The sequence below is a fragment of the Acipenser ruthenus genome, chromosome 6 (assembly GCF_902713425.1).
Source record: "Acipenser ruthenus chromosome 6, fAciRut3.2 maternal haplotype, whole genome shotgun sequence".
Lineage (NCBI taxonomy): Eukaryota > Metazoa > Chordata > Actinopteri > Acipenseriformes > Acipenseridae > Acipenser > Acipenser ruthenus.
This window is the reverse complement of record NC_081194.1, coordinates 49,918,641-49,932,631: the sequence shown is the minus strand read 5'-3', so window position 1 is coordinate 49,932,631 and position 13,991 is coordinate 49,918,641. Positions and strand designations below refer to the sequence as shown.

Below are 13,991 nucleotides of genomic sequence, written 5' to 3'. Positions count from 1 at the left end.
TTCTACAGCAGCATACCACAAGAAACATAGAATATATAAAATAACAATACGGGTCACAAATATGTCTCTCGTTAGTTTTGAGCTAGCAATGCACTTGAGTCCATTACAGCTCATAACTAACTTTGTTTTTTTTATTAGTATTTTAGCCGTCCCTTACCTTTTTATGAGGTGTGCAATCATGTTGCTCTAAAACCAATTGCTATCCTTTTGTCTGTATTGCTCAATCTAACTGGCTGCCATCTTGCTTGCAGGCCTGTGTTGTTTTATCACTGTTTTTTGGCTTGCTGGAGAAATTGTATAATATTCTGACCTTTCAAAAAAGCGAAGGGAGAGTGAACAAAGAAAACTATTAAAATGTAATTTGTAATTATGTCTGTGACAGGAATGGCTGAGTGGGTGGTGGGAAGAATAAAAGAGACCAGTCCCGGCTTTTAGTTATAATCCGCGGCTTTATTGTGCCACAACAGAAAATAATGGAGCCGGGATACACAACGATGTGTAACCCGGCAACCACAAAGCAAAACAAACAGGGGGAAATTGGAAAAACCAAAAAACAACGAAGAATGTCAATAAACCAAAACAAAACAACAGTCCGTCCTTCCTCCTTTCCCCCAGGTACACAGGGCGGAACCAGTGCAGCACTTCCGGGTTTGCGCTCCTCCCGTCTCGCTCCGGAGCGTCCCGTTAGTGCTCTAATGGGTGCAATAAAACAAGGGGTTAACAGGGAACCTCTGTGCCACACAACCTTCCTTCTTATTTCCCTTCCCCTCGTTATTTGTACTCCGTCCGTTTACTTCCTTTCTCTCTCTCTCTCTCTCTCTCTCTCTCTCTCTCTCGCCGTCTCTCACGCAGTACCTTGCCAGAAGGAACAGAACTCCGGGCCACGCCCCCTTTTGTACGCTCCGTCCCGCTCCCATTGGGCAGCGCGGGCAACCGCCGTTGACCAATGCGCGATTGCCACAGCGCTCCCCGTCTGGGTTGGTGACGTTGCGCACCGTGGACCCGCCCCCCTTCCAAGATGGCCGGCTTCCACCTCTCCTGGGGATATCTGCTCCTCCTCCCCAGCACCGTCACCGGTCGGAAGGGAGATCTAAAACAAGAATTCACTCTCTCTTTGTCACATATCCCACCGCTCAGAGTGGAGCCGAAGGAACACTCGGCCAAACCTACCATTCCCATTACTCCCCCCTCCCGGGAAAAATAATCCGCATTTTGGTGATCTTTCCCAGCACGATGCACCATATGATACATATAAGGCTGCAATGCCAAATACCACCGAGTTATTCGAGCATTGCTATCCTTCATAGTGCCTAACCATCTGAGTGGGGCGTGGTCCGTGACCAGATCAAATGAATGTCCCAGCAAGTAATATCTAAGGGAGTGAGTTGCCCATTTAATGGCTAAACACTCCTTCTCCACAACCGAATAGTTGCGCTCCCGAGGAAGCATTTTTTTGCTGATATACAGAATGGGGTGCTCCACCCCGTTAACTCTCTGGGACAAGACCGCCCCCAAACCGACCTCTGACGCGTCAGTATGGAGGAGGAATCTCTTGCTAAAGTCTGGTGCTATTAGCGCAGGAGCCTGGCACAGTTTTTGTTTAATGGTCTCAAACGCCCCCTGACACTCTTCTGACCACTTAATTAAATTTGGTGCACATTTCTTAGTGAGGTCTACCAAAGGATTGACCACGGTGGCATACTCGGGGATAAAGCGGCGGTAATAACCAGCCAATCCCAATAGTGACCTCACCTGGGATTTGGTTTTGGGGACAGCCGCATCCACCAAAGCCTGGACTTTGGTGGCTACGGGTTTCACCCGTCCATTCCCCATGATAAATCCTAAATACTGTGTTTCTAATTTAGCAAACGCACATTTCCTCAGGTTAGCTGTTAGCCCAGCAGCCCTTAGAGACTGAAGGACGGCTTCCAGTCGAATTACATGCTCTCTCCAGGTGGAGCTATATATAACCACATCGTCAATATACGCTGCTGCATACTCACGATGGGGATGTAACACCTCGTCCATCAGTCTCTGAAAGGCAGCGGGCGCACCATGTAGCCCAAACGGCATGGTTTTAAAATGGAACAAACCATCCGGAGTTGAAAATGCAGTTTTCTCACATGAATCACGAGTCAAAGGGATCTGCCAATATCCCTTCGTCAGGTCCAGAGTTGAGATAAACCTGGCCGTTCCCAGTCGGTCGAGGAGTTCGTCGATCCGAGGCATGGGGTAGGCATCGAACTTGGCGATAGCATTGACCTTTCGAAAGTCAACACAGAAGCGATTAGTGCCGTCCTTCTTGGCCACGATAACAATAGGACTGCACCACTCACTTCTGGAAGGCTCAATGACCCCAAGTTCAAGCATCGCCCTCACCTCGTTCTGGACGCCACTCCGCCGACTTTCTGGGATCCGGTAGGGCCTCTCCCGAACAGTGACACCTGGCGGAGTAATAACAGCATATTTGGTAAGGTTAGTCCTGCCGGGCACATCAGAAAACACATCCCCAAATTTCCCAATCAACTTACGTAATTCTACTTGCTGATCCGGAAGTAACTGTCCCCCCATTGAAATCTGGCTGGGGCTAGGGGCCTCTATACAGGGTCCAAAGTCATCCTCCATCTCGCCTGGGGCTATGAATAAGACCTCCCTTGCCTTCCAGGGCTTTAATAAATTGAAGTGATAAATTTCTGTTTTATTCTGGCGATCAGGCTGTCTAATTTCATAATTCACTAATCCTACAGCCCGTATCACCTCATATGGCCCCTGCCATTTAGCACACAGTTTTGACTCCAATGACGGGAGAAGAAGCATCACTTTATCTCCGGGCCGAAAAGTTCGAATTCGTGCATTAGTATTGTAATGCTGCTGTTGCCGACGTTGAGCCGATCTAAGATTGTCTTGAGCCAATCGACCAATTAAATCAAGGCGATCACGCAGTAGGAGCACATGCTGCACTACATTTTTAGAGGAGCCCTTGTGTTCTTCCCAACCTTCTCTCAACAGGTCGAGGATGCCCCGTGGCTGCCGGCCATACAGCAGCTCAAAGGGGGAAAATCCCGTTGAGCTCTGAGGCACCTCTCTCACTGCAAAGAGGAGATAAGGGAGAAGAGTGGCCCAATGTTTCTGCTCCTGACTCACAAACCGTCTCAACATTTGCTTCAAAGTTTGGTTAAAACGTTCCACCAGTCCATCCGTTTGGGGATGATAAACCGACGTCCTGATGGGACGTATTTTTAGAATTTTATACACTTGCTGTAGCGTTTTCGATAAAAAGTTCGTTCCATGATCAGTTAATATTTCTTTTGGGATCCCTACTCTAGCCATAATCTGACTTAACTCTTTCGCAATTGCAGTGGCACTAGTGGACCGCAGCGGAACTGCTTCCGGGTACCGCGTCGCATAATCCACCATCACTAATATGTGTGTGTACCCGGAATCAGAAGGCAGCACTGGCCCAACTATGTCCATTGCAACGCGTTCAAAGGGAATGGAGACAATGGGCAGTGGGACCAAAGGGGCGGGGCGCACTCGACCCGGCGCTACTCTCTGACAGTCCGGGCAGGTAGCTACATATTTCGCCACCTCGGTGTAGAGCCCTGCCCAATAAAATCGAGCCAGTATCCTGTCCCTCGTCTTGTCAACACCAAGATGTCCTGCAAAGGGGACGTCATGCGCCAGCCTCATGACCTCTGGTCGACAGGACGGGGGAACCATCAACTGTTTGACAGGCTGTCCTGTGCCCGGGGCGGGGTTTACTCTATATAGCAAGTGCCCCTCTACAACGAAATGAGGATATACCAGCGTCCCAATGCCATCAACATCCTTACCCTCGATAGACCGGACCTGTTCCCAAGCGTGCACCAGTGTGGGGTCGTTGTTTTGCTCCCACACTAGGTCCGCGCTTGAGGCCCACACGTCCGGGATATCGACGGGGGCTGGAGCAGTCTCTGCCCTCGAGGGTCCAGTAACCTCGCCCGCCCGGTCACACTGTGTCCCCACTCCCTTCGATTGGCGTTTGGGACCATCAGAACCTTCCCCCGCCAGTCCCCAGCCGTGTCTCATCGATGCGCCCTCCCACTTTTCCTTCCGTCTCTCCTTACGTGTTTTCCTAGGATGGAAAAGGGGAGAAAACAGTTCGGCGTGGAAAGGAAAAACGGTGCCAATGACTTCCTTTCCTCGGGAATCTGCCGTGTTTACACGTGTGGTCGAGGCTGCCGATGCTTTTAGTAAATCTTTATATTGCGGCCAGTCTCGACCCAGAATAACTGGGTGTGGTAACTTCTCGGCCACCCCCACTACTAGGTGGCGCTTTATCGGACCTACCGATAAGTATACTTTTAGAGTGGGGTATGTCGCCGTATCCCCATGGATACAGGAGATCGCCACCTGGCCTTGTGGCTGCCACGACATACCGCCAAGGAGAGCTGTTCGAATCAGAGTTTGCTCACACCCTGTGTCCACTAATGCGTGGGTACTCACATTCCCCAGCGCCACATCAACAATACACGGGCCCTCCCGACCATTTCCCCATTTCTTACCTGTCTCAGACGCCAGGTGACACGCAGCCACATCGCATTCCATAGCGGCCGGGCAGTATCTCGCGATATGTCCCGACTGCTGGCACCTGAAACAGATTGGAGGGGCAGAGGGTGAGGATGGTACGTATCTGTCCCGCTGTTGGTATGTCAGCGGGGCAGGGGGAGCCATTCTACCCCAGCTGGGGGCCAACCTCTGCCTCCACGGTAAGGGGGCTGGATGACCCGACGGGACTGGTGATTTGCTGGGTCGTGGTCCGGGAGCGAAGTTCGGTGGTGGTCCTTTGGTAGAGGAGGGAGGGGTGCAGTCCAGCAACGTGGAGCGGGCGGACACGAGGGAGTCCTCAAAATTCTCCGCCAGGGCCACGGCCTGTTCCAGAGTGGTGGGATTGTGCCGGCGTATCCACGCTTGCGTCTCCGCCCCGACCACATGGCAAAATTGTTCCATTACAATGGCTTCCCCCATCTGGATCCCAGTTTTCTGGCTGGGGTTCAGCCATTGCGCCATGTGGTCGCACAATCGTTGGGCCACCACCCTGGGCCGGGTGTTTGCTGGTCGCTGGAACTCCCGGAAGCGGACTCGGTGGGTCTCCCCCGTGATATTAAGGCGGCGGAGGATAGCCTGCTTCACTAACTCGTACTGGCTGGCGTCTTCATCAGTCATGGCCCGGTATGCTGCTTGCGCTTCTCCCATCAAGCAGGGGCCAAGTTGGCTTGCCCAGTACTCCCGGGGCCATGCTGCGGTGGTAGCCAGCCGTTCGAAGGCTACGAGGTAGGCTTCGGGGTCATCCTCCGCCGTCATCTTCTGAGCCCGGGCCTTCGGGGCCACCATCACGGGGCCAGTTGCCGCCGACGTCATCCCCATCCTGACCCTTTCGATGAGGGCTGTGTACCGCTCCTCCCTCCTCCGTTCCTCAGCCTCCCTCCGGCTGTCCAACGCCTCCAGAATCGCGGATAAAGTGGTGGGGTCCATCCCACGATGACACCACGTGTGACAGGAATGGCTGAGTGGGTGGTGGGAAGAATAAAAGAGACCAGTCCCGGCTTTTAGTTATAATCCGCGGCTTTATTGTGCCACAACAGAAAATAATGGAGCCGGGATACACAACGATGTGTAACCCGGCAACCACAAAGCAAAACAAACAGGGGGAAATTGGAAAAACCAAAAAACAACGAAGAATGTCAATAAACCAAAACAAAACAACAGTCCGTCCTTCCTCCTTTCCCCCAGGTACACAGGGCGGAACCAGTGCAGCACTTCCGGGTTTGCGCTCCTCCCGTCTCGCTCCGGAGCGTCCCGTTAGTGCTCTAATGGGTGCAATAAAACAAGGGGTTAACAGGGAACCTCTGTGCAACACAACCTTCCTTCTTATTTCCCTTCCCCTCGTTATTTGTACTCCGTCCGTTTACTTCCTCTCTCTCTCTCTCTCTCTCTCTCTCTCTCTCTCTCGCCGTCTCTCACGCAGTACCTTGCCAGAAGGAACAGAACTCCGGGCCACGCCCCCTTTTGTACGCTCCGTCCCGCTCCCATTGGGCAGCGCGGGCAACCGCCGTTGACCAATGCGCGATTGCCACAGCGCTCCCCGTCTGGGTTGGTGACGTTGCGCACCGTGGACCCGCCCCCCTTCCAAGATGGCCGGCTTCCACCTCTCCTGGGGATATCTGCTCCTCCTCCCCAGCACCGTCACCGGTCGGAAGGGAGATCTAAAACAAGAATTCACTCTCTCTTTGTCACAGTCCTTTACAGGTATTCCTCTACCTGGATGTTACAATAATTGTCTTATATTCAAACACCAATACAGACATATCACAGGATTAGGTTTCAACAGTTTTAGTATAGGTTAATTTTATAATAATTGTATTAAAAGGTTAGAGGTTTTGAAGAGGTATCTTTTTCATGTACTGTAAAATTTCTACTGAAATCAATAGGTTTAGGACATCATCCTATGCACTTTGCTTTGGCTTTATAAAGTAATTTCATTTTACAATAAATCTGCTTTAAGGTACAGTACAAATTAAATATTTGTTTCAGAATGTTATGGTAGCCGATATCAATTAGACAACAACTTACCACAATTGTTTAAAGGCAAATGCCTAATGTATTCATTTTAAAGTTCTCTAAACACTGAACTATTTTTTGTAAAAAATAAATAAATAAATAAATAAATAAATAAATAGAAACACATTGTCACAATCTTTAATTTATTGTTTCCCCCCTTTTCAAATTAAAAGCTTTGGTTTATGAATGTTTTAACACATGTGCACTTCGTGGGATATTTATCATAGCTTTGCTATTATAAACAGAATAAATGAGCAGTCAACCTGTCACACAGCCAGACATATCACAGGTTAGATTAATAGGCATGGAGCCAGTTGATCTGCTTCCTTAATGAAGCTGGATTATATTCTGTTACCATTTCATCTGCATTGTGGTGCAGCACTTATAAAGCAAAATCTAGGCTGGGTATTGTTAAAGGTGTACATGTAGAGTTTTAAAGATATAGGAAGGTTGTTACCTTTGAAACCCACATTTCTGCTGTAGGAGCATTTTTTATATTACATTTCTTAACTGTTATGTGGGTACCCTAAAATTCTGTATTGTGGTTTCTTTTCAGATTATTATTTGCCAAGCTTACTGCAGTAACTATTCCAACAAAAAAGCTGTGGTTTGAAATGAGCACTAGGGATGTGCAGCTGTAGTTTCTCCCTAAAACTGATTTTTTTAATATATATTCTTATTTTTTTAATTTTTCACATTATTTTTACATACAATTACCCATTTATACAGTTGGGTTTTTACTGGAGCAATCTAGGTAAAGTACCTTGCTCAAGGGTACAACAGCAGTGTCCCCCACCCTCTGATCAAGAGTCCAGAGCCCAAACCACTACTCCACACTGCTGCCCTATGCCTCTCCTCTCTCTGTCTATATGTGTATGGGCTGGTTTGAACGGTCACATTGTCTCTATTCAAATTTGTCACTGTCACTTTATTCAAATTTGTTCAGCCCAAGCACTTTGGTTTCTTGTGATAAGTGCAAAGCAAGTTCAAAGCCAGATAAAGACTGATATATATAAAATTGATAACTCAATATTGCACCCCAAAACCACTTACAAATACCATAAAAAAGGTGTAAAGGGAAAATGTAAAACAAAAATGTATACATATATATATATATATATATATATATATATATATATATATATATATATATATATATATATATATATATATATGACCAATTCAAATGCCATTTTAAGCTACTTATTTCTTACTGTATCAGTTTGTGCCATACAGATAAACTACCTTTGCGGAATGCAAACAAACTAAACTGTCAACAAGGTCTGCATTTCGATAAGGTATCGTACACAGAAAAATAAGCAATGGAAGGATTTGTGAAACAAGAGAAATACACTTGTAAAGTAATCATTTTTTTTCTGTATGTGACCAGTTAAATTCACTTTAAGTTAGAAATCTGCTTTTCTGTTAGGAGACTCCAGCCCTCATTACCCGCAATTAAAGATGTTTGGGCAAATCCCTTTCACACATGGCCCCAGACCAGTGGAATAAGCTGCCAGATGCTATCAAGACCGCTGCCAGCGTGTTCACTTTTATATCTCAGCTGTCTGAACATTCATATTATTTGTGTGTGTGTGTGTGTGTGTGTGTGTGTAACTGTGTGCCTCAAATGTATAACATGAAGAATATTTTTATGGATGGATCTTTTTGCCCCTTTTTAACTGCTTAATGTTTTATTTCAACAATCTGTTGAGTGCAAGATTCTCGAATAAACATATAAACACATTTAGTACCCAAGCCAACAAACATGGCCTGTTGGATTTGGATATGACTCGGGAGATAGAGATGCATCAAAATAGAACTCATTTGGACCAGGAAAGGATAGCCTTTTTGTATTGTTTCAGAGACCATTCTTTTAAGCGCCAGCTAAAGCAATAATTGAAATAATTTTGTGGTACTGGCTTGGTGCCTCCTGGACAAAATCCACATCACAAAACCTCCACATGTTATCCGTCATACATGAAGCAATCTCTGCCCAAAGAGATTTTGTGAAGAAAACTGTGAAGTGATAATTACCTTGATAGAGACTGTTTTCTCTCCAGGTCAGGATTTGAGGCCTTGTGGCACTTTTGAGTTACCTGGCTCCGTACCCAAACACACTATAACTGGCCTATGAAGTAAGTAAGTAAATAAATAAATAAATAAATAAATAAATAAATAAATAAATAAAGCAAGCTTCAGTTCTTGCTGCCGTTAATCCCATGCCTTTCATAAACCATAGCAGCTGGTACTGCAATTAGCGGTACGCTGTGTACTTTTACAACAAAGAAATCCTCAATGATCTCGACAATTAGTATCTAATTGGTTCTAAACAACTAAGACGGAAAAAATAAATAAAGGAACAGAACAGTGAACAGTTATTAAATACAAAAGCTTCGTATTGGTATACTGCATTCTTCGTGTACACAGTAGCTGTCAGGATTTTATGCCAGCTGCTATTAAAGATTAAAAGATCCGAACATGCACCCACCATTAACCATTTGCCTTTTATCTAACGCTATCTGAACTACACAACAAATTACCATAACTCCTAAAGCTTATCAGAAACAATCCACAAGAGGATGTTTGGACTGCTTATAAGGAAGGAAAAAGAGTTTTTTTTTCTTAAATGTAAATTATCATTTGGTTCTTAGTTTGTTTTTTATACTTTAAATGTGGCATTTATAGAATTAAAATACAAGCTACAGTATATATAAGGTAGCTGCTGTTTACTAGTACTTAATCACGTCTTGTGCTGTAGTTTAAACTCAATCCTATGGACAGGAGGTTGTGTGGTCCAGTGGTTAAAGAAACAGGCTTGTAACCAGGAGATCCCCAGTTCAAATCCCACCTCAGCCACTGACTCAGTGTGACCCTGAGCAAATCACTTAACCTCCTTGTGCTCCGTCTTTCGGGTGAGACGTAGTTGTAAGTGACTCTGCAGCTGATGCATAGTTCACACACCCTAGTTTCTGTAAGTCACCTTGGATAAAGGCATCTGCTAAATAAACAAATAATAATAAAAACAAATAATAATGGACAATGTGACCTACAGCACAAGAAAAAAGGAGTAGCATTTTATCTATAGTGATTTAAAGTATTCAACTGAAAAGCTCAAAGATTTTCAGCACATTCAGAATGCTGGTCAGAGTAAAGAAATGGATTTTAAAGGCTTGGTCATCACTTCTTATTCTGAATACACCTGCATCTGTACAATTCCTTTGTCAGGTATCTAACATATTCCTGCAAGTTCATTTGGCCCTGGACATCTTTTTTTAACTACCCCTATACATTTAAGTTTAACTACCCCTATACTGTAACTATAATTAATGTAGTCTGTTTGCAGTTTGATTTGGCATTCCAGTTCATCAGGGTTAACACATCTAATGTATTTTACTACTGCTGAGCATGGTTGTCTGTGGCCAACCAAGCTGTTATTTTATTTACCATTGTCGAACCATGCAACTCTTATAGCAGTAAAATTGATCCTGTTCAGTACAGCAGTTTGACTTGAATGCAACATGCAGTAGGAACTGCAAGTCATATCCTGGTTACAAGACTTACAACTTGGGGTGGGGGACAGAATTGAAAGGGTTAAAGGGAAAGTCAAGGAATTTATTTTATTTCATCAACAGCATTTCCAAATGTGCACAGCAGTCTTTCCCTGTTTTTAACAGCTGCCAAAAATGCATCTGCTTTGTTCCGGGAGGGGAACTGTGAAGTACTGTAAAACATACTTGTACAGTGCTTGATCCTCTCAGCATCAGTTCATCCCCCCAAGAATTCAACATTCTGAACAAAAGAAGAAAAGAGGCACCATCTAGTGCTTTATTCAGGGAAAAGCTGGTGCCGCCTTTAGTAGAATGGGAGAAAGGAAATGTTCATTTTGGCATTTTAGCATCTTACAATTTAGAAATGTATTTAGAATCCCAGTGTCCAGCAAGTATAAAGGCAGCAGTGCTGAAGCACAGCAATTGCTGTATACAGTATGGTATCCAACTAAATAACACAGTGAGCAATTCAGTTTTGCACACAGATTTAACTATTTTAATGTAAATATATGTATACATTTTAAATTGCAACCTTTCATTCATTCACCCTCATAAATGTTTACTTTGGTATTTTTTGTACAGTTTACCTCACTGTTACCATAATTATCACCTTGCTTGATCATACTTTGATTTACCAAATTTTCCATGTGTTTTGCAGTGGTTTTCTTTATTAATAATAATAATAATAATAATAATAATAATAATAATAATAATAATAATAATAATAATAATAATAATACAAATTCTTAAGTGGCTTGTAACCACTTGAAAAAAGTAATATTCCATTTAAAAACAAGGTTATTTTATGAAACATTTGAGGGTGGAATTTATAAATTGCATAAATGTATAAATGTAACAGCACCAAATGAAGATTTGTCTGTCGGGGAAGGTAACAGCCAGGTATGAAATTGTCCTCAACTAAACACTACTTGCTTGGAACCCTCATCATTAGTGATACAGGTCATTTTAATAGACTGTATAAGCTACTAGATACCTCATTAAAGAAATGTATAATCAAATAAAACCAGCATGAAACTCTGGAGTGTTAGCTAAGTATGTCATGAAAAGGTGAAAATACCTTTTTACTGGTGTTTAAAATGGTAGTTAAAACACTTCTCTTGTTAAATAAAGCCCTTTCTTGCTCTAGATATCCAGTTGGTTATGCATGTGATGGTACAATCAGTTTAACACAAGATTATAAATCCTTTAACAATACCACAAAGGTCTATTTTACAGTACACACCGCGTCCGATCTACATTTCAAGCCTGCTGATGATTTCCCCCTGGGGTGATTTATTGACCCCCTTTATTAACATGACTAAATGCAATAAAGAAAAGAGTGGAAAGAGGTCCACATAAGAGCAACTTCACTGATGAAAGTATTTAGGTCTTCTGTTTAGATAATTACAACATTCATGTAAAGAGGTAGTTTGTGTCCCTATAAACTACAATTAAACTACAGTTGGGAATGAAGTGCACAGAAAATTATACATAAAAAGAAACAAAGAAACTTATATGAGTAGAAAAGTGAACATTTTCGCAGATTTAATAGTGACAGGATTTAGATCTGTTGCTTGAATTCTTAATGACTTAAGAATTTGCTTTTATACATAATTTTAATATATAGTGTACAGGCTAGAACAGGGAGTTGAATCATGTGCACCAACAGGATTAACAATTTGGGGTACAGGGTCTTTCTGATTAAAGCTTTCGCTAAGCTTTATGTCTGTGTCTCCGGCAGAAATCTCTCAACACTTGATTTGTCTTTGAAAGTATTTAATCAAGAGGCTAATGATGTAGCTAATACATCCCGTTCTGCAATGGGAGTGCAGGCAAACAAGATGATACTAAATTCAGACCACATTGTAAATACCGAGTACACTGTTCTCTGGCCCGAATATAGTCCATCTTTTATAGGTTCATTGTCCTCTTTGTGTCTGACAGAAATACAAGAATGAGAAACATATGAGAACCAAAAAATAATGTCTATGCTGTATACGCTTTGCTATTAACCACACCCATAATATATGTTGCTTATATTTTGCAGTATATTAATGCATAAGGAACTGGGCCCTTTAATATATTGTAACAGAGTAGCTTCGGAGCAGGGTAAACAGAGACAGAACTGCAGCAGCAAGGGGCGTGGCCCTGGGACTGCGGACTTCTGTAAATAGTTGCAATTGGTTGTTTTGTGCATCTGTGTGTATTGGTGTTCTCCTTGATTTGCTAAATGTGTTACTTTGTTTATCATTTTGTGTCTGCCTGTCTTCAAGCAGGTCTGCAAGAACTGTATAAAAAATAGTCTGGTGGCCTGGTTGGGTTAGTCTGTCGGCGGTTCCAGTCTTGTGTGTTTCGTTAATAAAAGGAGCTTAGATCCATTTTATATGTCATTTCCTCCAACCGCTACAATATTTAGAGGCTGTTTACATGGAAAATACAGGGGGATTTAAAAATCCCTGGAGATCACCAGTTCCATGCAACGTATGAATAAAAAATAAAATAACCCTCGAAACAGACAGTAATGCAATATTATATGGTACAAGGTTTCTATGGTCACATGGAATTTAAAAAGGTTGTAAAGGGTTTTTCACTAAAAACAACTTTTTATTCTCAAAAACTAAACCATCTATAAAAGTCAATATTTAATTATTATGTGTCTAAAGGCAACTCTAAGCAACACTTGTGATTTTTAAAAACTAGATACAGTACATTCGTGGCCATAATATGAAGTCTTTACAAGATTATTTGTCTTCCAGCTCATGCCAGTACATGTCCATAGGAAATAGCCTTAGGGTGTCATTATGTTATGTGTCTAAAACAATAACAGTACAGTATTAGAAAGTGCATGACATCTGAAGTCTACAATTCACTGTTGTAACCTATATATTTTAAGCATTTCTTTGTGCTAGGTTCCCATGACAAGGAGAAAAGTGTCTGAGAATGAATCAGTCGAGCCAACAAGTGTCACAGGGCGTATATTAAATGTCTTCATAAGAGGTGCAGTGTTATTATGGCTGGCATACACAGTCAAAACTTTCAATCTAGATCCAATCACACAGCTATAAATAACTAATAAATGCCAACTTGCCATGTTTACTGACGAATCATGTGGTCATTTAGCATCAGCAGCATCATAACCATGTGATGCAGCTATACTTGCTGACTGGCAAATTGATTTAGGGAAGTGGGTTGAACGATGCAGTGAGCTTAATCAAATCAAACTATAGTAGCTTGTTTAAACATGAGCATGCTTATCTGAAGAAGTTTAACGAGTTACAGTCAACACTCACATATCCGACCTTATAAAATGTTGACTTCAGTTACGGTTAAACGAGTGTGACGCATATCTGATTATTTCATTTTGGCCCATTCCAACCCTTGTCTGTTTTTTCAGGGAACACAAAAAAGATACAATGTCAAAAATATATAGTTGAAAAGGAGCTTACATTTTACTGTACTGTAGTTGGTTTTGTTTGTACAGTACTATATTTTCAACAGAAGTAGTATTTTAATTCAGAACGACAGGATTGAAAATATCACTTGACAAAAGAGAAGACTGTGGACACGTGGACTGTAATACAGTACATACTTTTAAATCCGGTACCTATTGTAGCAGTATGTAAAATTCTCCATTAACGACCCAACAGCAAAATTAAATCAAAATGTTACTGTGACAGAATAAATTCTAGTCAACAATCTCCCTCCTGACCTGTGAGGGCGCTGTGTAACAGGAACAGTGTGCCCCAGACTGGATGGTTTGGCAGTTCATTCCAGGGCAGGGTTGCCAACTGGCTCCAGAATTTACGGACACTTTAAGCCAGGTCAGGTTTTTTAACTCGCCAC

General features: G+C 43.0%; 1 protein-coding gene across 1 annotated transcript; it reads right to left on the bottom strand.

Annotated features, from left to right (window-relative positions):
* Positions 1-407: 407 nt before the first annotated feature.
* On the bottom strand, positions 408-7,388 carry LOC131737401 (uncharacterized). Its single transcript, XM_059025956.1, has 3 exons — positions 6,011-7,388; positions 856-5,849; positions 408-692 (listed from the first exon to the last, which is right to left on the bottom strand). Exons 2-3 carry the CDS (start codon positions 5,512-5,514, stop codon positions 567-569), a joined length of 4,785 nt encoding a protein of 1,594 aa, XP_058881939.1. The 5' UTR covers positions 5,515-5,849; positions 6,011-7,388; the 3' UTR covers positions 408-566.
* Positions 7,389-13,991: the final 6,603 nt, after the last annotated feature.